At 57.2% G+C, this 5,395-nt stretch overlaps 1 protein-coding gene across 1 annotated transcript; it reads left to right on the forward strand.

Moving 5' to 3' along the window:
• Positions 1-374: 374 nt before the first annotated feature.
• Positions 375-5,170, forward strand: LOC135305556 (zinc finger protein 436-like). Its single transcript, XM_064429290.1, has 2 exons — positions 375-446; positions 4,769-5,170. Exons 1-2 carry the CDS (start codon positions 375-377, stop codon positions 5,168-5,170), a joined length of 474 nt encoding a protein of 157 aa, XP_064285360.1.
• Positions 5,171-5,395: the final 225 nt, after the last annotated feature.

A 5,395-nucleotide genomic window follows, 5' to 3' on the forward strand; every position in this document is an offset into this window, starting at 1 on the left:
AAGGAAAGGCTCCTGCTGGCCTCAGGGCAGGCACAGGGCACTCCCCTGGCGCTGCCACGGGCACAGCAGAGCTGGCCTGGTCACAGCATTGGCATCCATGTCCCATGCAATCCCAGCAGGGATTAGGGCTCATTGTGTTACAAATGAGAAGCTTGACTAGGCCAATATTCAAGCAGCAATCAATTTATTAATTCATATGGTAAAGTATGAGCAATACAGGCTGGGTACAGGGGGGGAAGTTTTCCCTCCAGCTGCACACCGATAGTTGAGGCTTACAGGCATTGATAGGGGTACTCATAAACTTTCTCAGCAGTTTCCATTCCCAATTTTTACGTCACAATTCTATACACTATTATGATTTAGTTTTTCTCAGGATGTATCCCAGAAAGGAGTATCCCCAGATGGTGGGGTCTGGCTTCCGAAAGAAGAAAGAAGTCTCCCAGCTGGTGAGGTCCAGATTCCAGATGGGTCCACCTTTTAATTCCAAATCTCATAACAGTGATGTCCAGCTTCTCTTGGTCGAAACCATCAATCCTTGAGTAGATGTTCATCTTCCTTTCTTAAGCTGCTTTTCACTGTTTTTTTTTAATGTATCGAGATAAGCACGTTTCCTTTTTATATATTCTAAAGCTATGGTTTCAAAGATCCTTACTACGAGCAATATTCTAAAATTATACTTCAAAAGGTTATTATTGCAAAACTCTTTAAGGCTTAGCTACAAGCAGAAAGTTCCAGTCAAAGAGAAACATCCTTAAAGCTTTAATTCAAATGATCCTAAATCAACTGAAAACTTACAAAGGGTAATTGCAAACAAAGGATAGGTTCAAAGGCCTTCTTCCATGCTTTATCTCCTCAGTTATTTATTAGAATTTGTCTTCATAACTGTCCCATGGTCAGTTTCCACACAATCACAAATACACACGTTGCCTCTAGGAACCTGACACGAAACACAGCTTTGTATTTCCCAATTGCACTGCTGGCATTGCATTGGTCATCCATTCAAATCATTTCCCCAAGGAATTCCCAGGGCAATGGGTTAGGGGGAGATCCATCCATGGAATTCTCACCTGGCTGGGATGAGAGAGATCCGGCCATGGAAATTCCATGGCAATTTCTGCATTCCCAAGGCCCTCATTCCTGAATCCCACATTCCCACAGGAACTCCCCTCCTCTTCCCACACCCACCTTTGTGCTCCAGAGCCTCCCGACCATGTCTGATGGATTTTGGGAGCTCTTCCACACAGCTGTGTACCAGATAATGCTTCATCTGCTCCACCAAGATCCCTTTGCATTCCCAGCACCTCCAGGTGATCCAGGTGGCACCGTCGGACACTGCAAAGCTCCCGGGTCCCAGCTGGAAGGAGATGAAATCCCACCCCTCGTAGCCATAGAGATCCCATCCCAGCCCCTCAGAGTCCTCCATTCCCACAGATCCCAGCCCAGCCCCTGGCTCCCCCCAGTCTCCCCTGCTCTGGTTGTACCGGCCCCGTCTCCAGGGCACTGTCGGCCACGGGCCCGTTCCTGTCCTTGAGCCGGGGCTGGCTATCCCAATATCCCAGCACTGGCTATCCCAATATCCCAACCCTGGCTATCCCAATATCCCAGCCCTGGCCATCCCAACATCCCAGCTCTGGCTATCCCAATATCCCAGCCCTGCCTATCCCAATATCCCAACCCTGGCTATCCCAATATCCCAGCCCTAGCTATCCCAATATCCCAGCCCTGCCTATCCCAATGTCCCAACCCTGGCTATCCCAATATCCCAGCCCTGGCCATCCCAACATCCCAGCTCTGGCTATCCCAATGTCCCAGCCCTGGCTATCCCAATATCCCAGTTCTGGCTATCCCAATATCCCAGTACTGGCTATCCCAATATCCCAGCCCTGCCTATCCCAATATCCCTGCCCTGGCTATCCCAATATCCCTACCCTGGCTATCCCAATATCCCAGTCCTGGCTATCCCAATATCCCAGCCCTGGCTATCCCAATATCCCAGCTCAGCTCCCCCCACCATCCCCGCTCTCTGCGGCTCCATCCGGCCCCGCTCGCTGCCCCAGCGCTCGCAGGGGTCCCGTCCACGTCCCCCACAATCAAGGACTGGGGGACCCCGGGCCGTGTTGTATTGTGTTTTATTCTCCTTGTTCTCAGTTTGCAATGGTTCCCTGATGTAGCCCCGCTTCTTTCCTGAAAATGCTTTGCCCCAAGTGCCTTCCCTCCTCCCCCATGTCAATCCTCCCTGTGGCTGCAGAGCCATTCCCCAGTCTCCTCTCTGGGCCCCTGTCAATCCCTCGGCCTCCCTTCCCCTCTTTCCAGAATCTTCCCACAGGGGCGTGGAGTGATTGGGCAGAGGTCAGGGCCCTCCCTTAAGGTGCTTCCTCATTTGTGATCCTTCATGTCCATCTGCCCGGTTTGCAAACCCCCCGTTTCCCCCATTGGTTGTTGGATGTATCTTTGCCTTGTTTGCGCCCCCCTTTCCAAGCTGGTGCAGGGGCTGAGTGTGTGCTGTGTGCAGCAGGTTGCCCTGAGGGTCAGAGCTGCCCTGAGCCCTGAAATAAACCTTGGCTTTACCCTGCCCAGAGTGGGCCCTTTCTTCCTGCAGCAGCGTCTGCCAGCTGCTCCTGTGGTTTATGGCTGGCAGCCCCGGCCGCTCTCCTGTAGCCCGGGCACAGGGGAGTGTCCCCCGCAGTCGACCGTGTCAGGCTGGTCGGGCAGGGCCCAAACGGGCACTGAGAGGACGCGGCGACAGGGCTGGGCTGCGACAGCGCCACTGCCAGGTACTGCAGGGAGTGCAGAACTGGGGGGACAGCGAGATTGGGGGAGCTGCGGGGCTGGACGTGAGAGACTGGGGATCCAGGGGGGTCAAGAGGCCAAGGAAAGGGGGACTTGAAGGGCTGGCCGAGCTGGGAAGGAGGTTCAGGGGTCAGAGTCAAGGAAAGGGGGTGCAGGGACTGGGAGAGCTGGGATGGGGTGTGCAGGGAATCCTGTGCCCAGGAAAGGGGGTACCGGGATGTCCTGGGAGTGAAAAAAGGAGGGTCTGGGGGCTGGAAAATGCAGGAATGGGGGCCCAGGGATCCCAGGTCAGGCAAAAGGGTGGGGCTGGGTGCTGGGAGAGGCGGAGGCCAGGGGAAGTTGAGTTGGTGCCAGATAAGGGGGTGCAGGGGGGTCTCAGTTCTGGGCAATGAGGTAAAAGGGGGTCTCAGGTCTCAGGAATGGGTTGCAGGAGGGGCTCAGGGTCACGGAAATGGGGGGCAGGGACATGGAGAGGCAGAAGGGAGTTCCAGGGGGCCTGGAGCCCAGGAAAGGGGAGTCCAGGGTTTCCCAAAAAAGGTGGGACATGGCATAGGGACACCCAGGATGTTCAGGAAGGGGGAGTTCAGGGCATGTCTAGTTTTGCAGAAGGGTGGGGCTGGGGGCAGGGAAAGGCTGGAATGGGGGTCCAAGGTGTTCCAGATCGTCCCAGGGTCAGGCACATAGGAAGTCTGGAGGTGCCTGGGGAGGTGGAGCTCAGCCCAAATATTCTGGGGAGTGCCTGGGTTGGGTTTTTTGGGGGGATGTTTGGAGAATGAAGAAGTGCAAGTCTGAGTGGAAAAGGCCCCTTGGGGGGACATTGGGGGGTGGCGGTGGCGGCTGGCGGCAGAGTCAGCCTGGAGGAGCAGAGCCCTGTGTCCCCCAGGAGCCCAAAGTGGGGAGCCCAGAGAGGGGGGAGCGCCGCCATTGGCGGGAGCCTCCAGAGGCTGGAGAGGGGCAGGGGGGACTCCTTGGAGCCCCTGCAGCCCAGAGCAGAGAATGAGGGGAGAAGGGAGCCCAAAAGGGAGCCCGAAAAGCCCCGGCATCCCTGAATGGGCAGAGCGAAGAGGGGGCAGCTTTTGGGATTGCTGGGACTGCCAGCAGGCTGGGGAGGGCGGGTACCGAGGAGAAGGGGGACCCGCAATGCAAGCGTGACCCCAGCAGCTGGGACAGGGGGAGCTCCCAAAGAGCAGAGAGGAGGGAGCAGGGCCGGGGAATTCCTGGGAGGCTTTTTCAAGGCTGAATCTTGGTGTTTGGGAGGTTTTTCTGGAGCCCAGATGCCCGGTAACTTGTAGAGAGGGACTTGGGTGGAAAGACTTTCAAAGTCAATGTGCTCATCCCTTGTTTTCCCCAAACCAGGATTTCCCATTGCCACTTCTTGTGAGGCAGTGAGAGAGAGGAATATGTCCCTGGACACTGAGGCAGGGGACGAGGAAGTCAGTGCCCCTTTCCCCCTCTCTCCTGCTCCATCTCCCAGCCCAGCACCGCCCCAGCTGCAGGACAGCCTGGGGGCATCTCCTTGCCCTTGCCTGTGGCCCGGAGGCAAATGCCATCCTGTCCTTGTCCTTCCTCCCCCAGAGCAGGAGCTGAGGATGGAGAGCAGGGAGGACAAATCCCTGTGGCAGAACCTCGTGGCAGAGGCCGTTTTGAGCGGCTCCATGGCGTAGGAACCCAACGGGGAGGAAAAGCCCAGAGATGCCGCAGGAGGAGGGGCTGCAAATGCAGATGGCGGGGATCTGAGGGGGAAAGAGCCAGCCTGGGCCGGGAAGGCGGCCGGAGATGGAGCCAGAGCTCAGAGCTGGTGGTCCATGAGGAAGTTCCTGATGAGGAGAAGCCCCACAAGTGCGAGGAGTGTGGGAAGAGCTTCAGGTGGAGCTCCCAGCTGATCAGGCACCAGAGGAGCCACACTGGGGAACGGCCCTACGAGTGTGATCAGTGCAGGAAGAGGTTTCAGAGCAGCTCCCATCTCCTCGTGCACCAGCGCACGCACACAGAGGAGAGGCCCTTCCGCTGCCCCGACTGCGGGCAGGGCTTCAGGCGGAACGCCCATCTTGTCAGGCACCGGCTCATCCACACTGGGGAGAGGCCCCACGAGTGTGAGGAATGTGGGAAGAGCTTCAGGCAGAGCTCCACCCTGATCAGGCACCAGAGGACCCACACTGGGGAACGGCCCTATGAGTGTGGGGAGTGTGGGAAAAGCTTCAGCCAGCGTTCCAGCCTGATTGTCCACCAAAAGATCCACACTGGGGAGAGGCCCTACGAGTGTTCCGAGTGTGGGAAGGGGTTTCCGATCCGCTCCCATCTATTCCAGCACTATCAGAGTCACACAGAGGAGAGGCCCTTTCTCTGCCCCGACTGCGGGAAGGGATTCAGGCAGAACTGACACCTCGTCACCCACCGACGCATCCACACTGGGGAGAGGCCCTACGAGTGTCCCCAGTGGGAAGAGCTTCTCCTGCAGCTCTCACTTGACCCGACACCAACGGAGGCACCGATGAGGGAAGCCCTGCGAGTGCCCTGAGTGCGGGAAGAGCTTCGTGCGCTGCTCCAGCTCCATCCCCCACTGCAGGACCCACGCTGGGCACAGCCCTGGTGACCCACATTCCCT

Source organism: Passer domesticus, chromosome 8, assembly GCF_036417665.1.
Source record: "Passer domesticus isolate bPasDom1 chromosome 8, bPasDom1.hap1, whole genome shotgun sequence".
Classification (NCBI taxonomy): domain Eukaryota; kingdom Metazoa; phylum Chordata; class Aves; order Passeriformes; family Passeridae; genus Passer; species Passer domesticus.

Coding starts and splice junctions, on each gene's coding strand:
- LOC135305556 (XM_064429290.1), top strand. CDS start 375: ATGTATCCCAGAAAGGAGTATCCCCAGATGGTGGGGTCTGGCTTCCGA. Junction 447..4,768: donor AGAAAGAAGTCTCCCAGCTG/GTGAGGTCCAGA, acceptor CTCGTGCACCAG/CGCACGCACACAGAGGAGAG.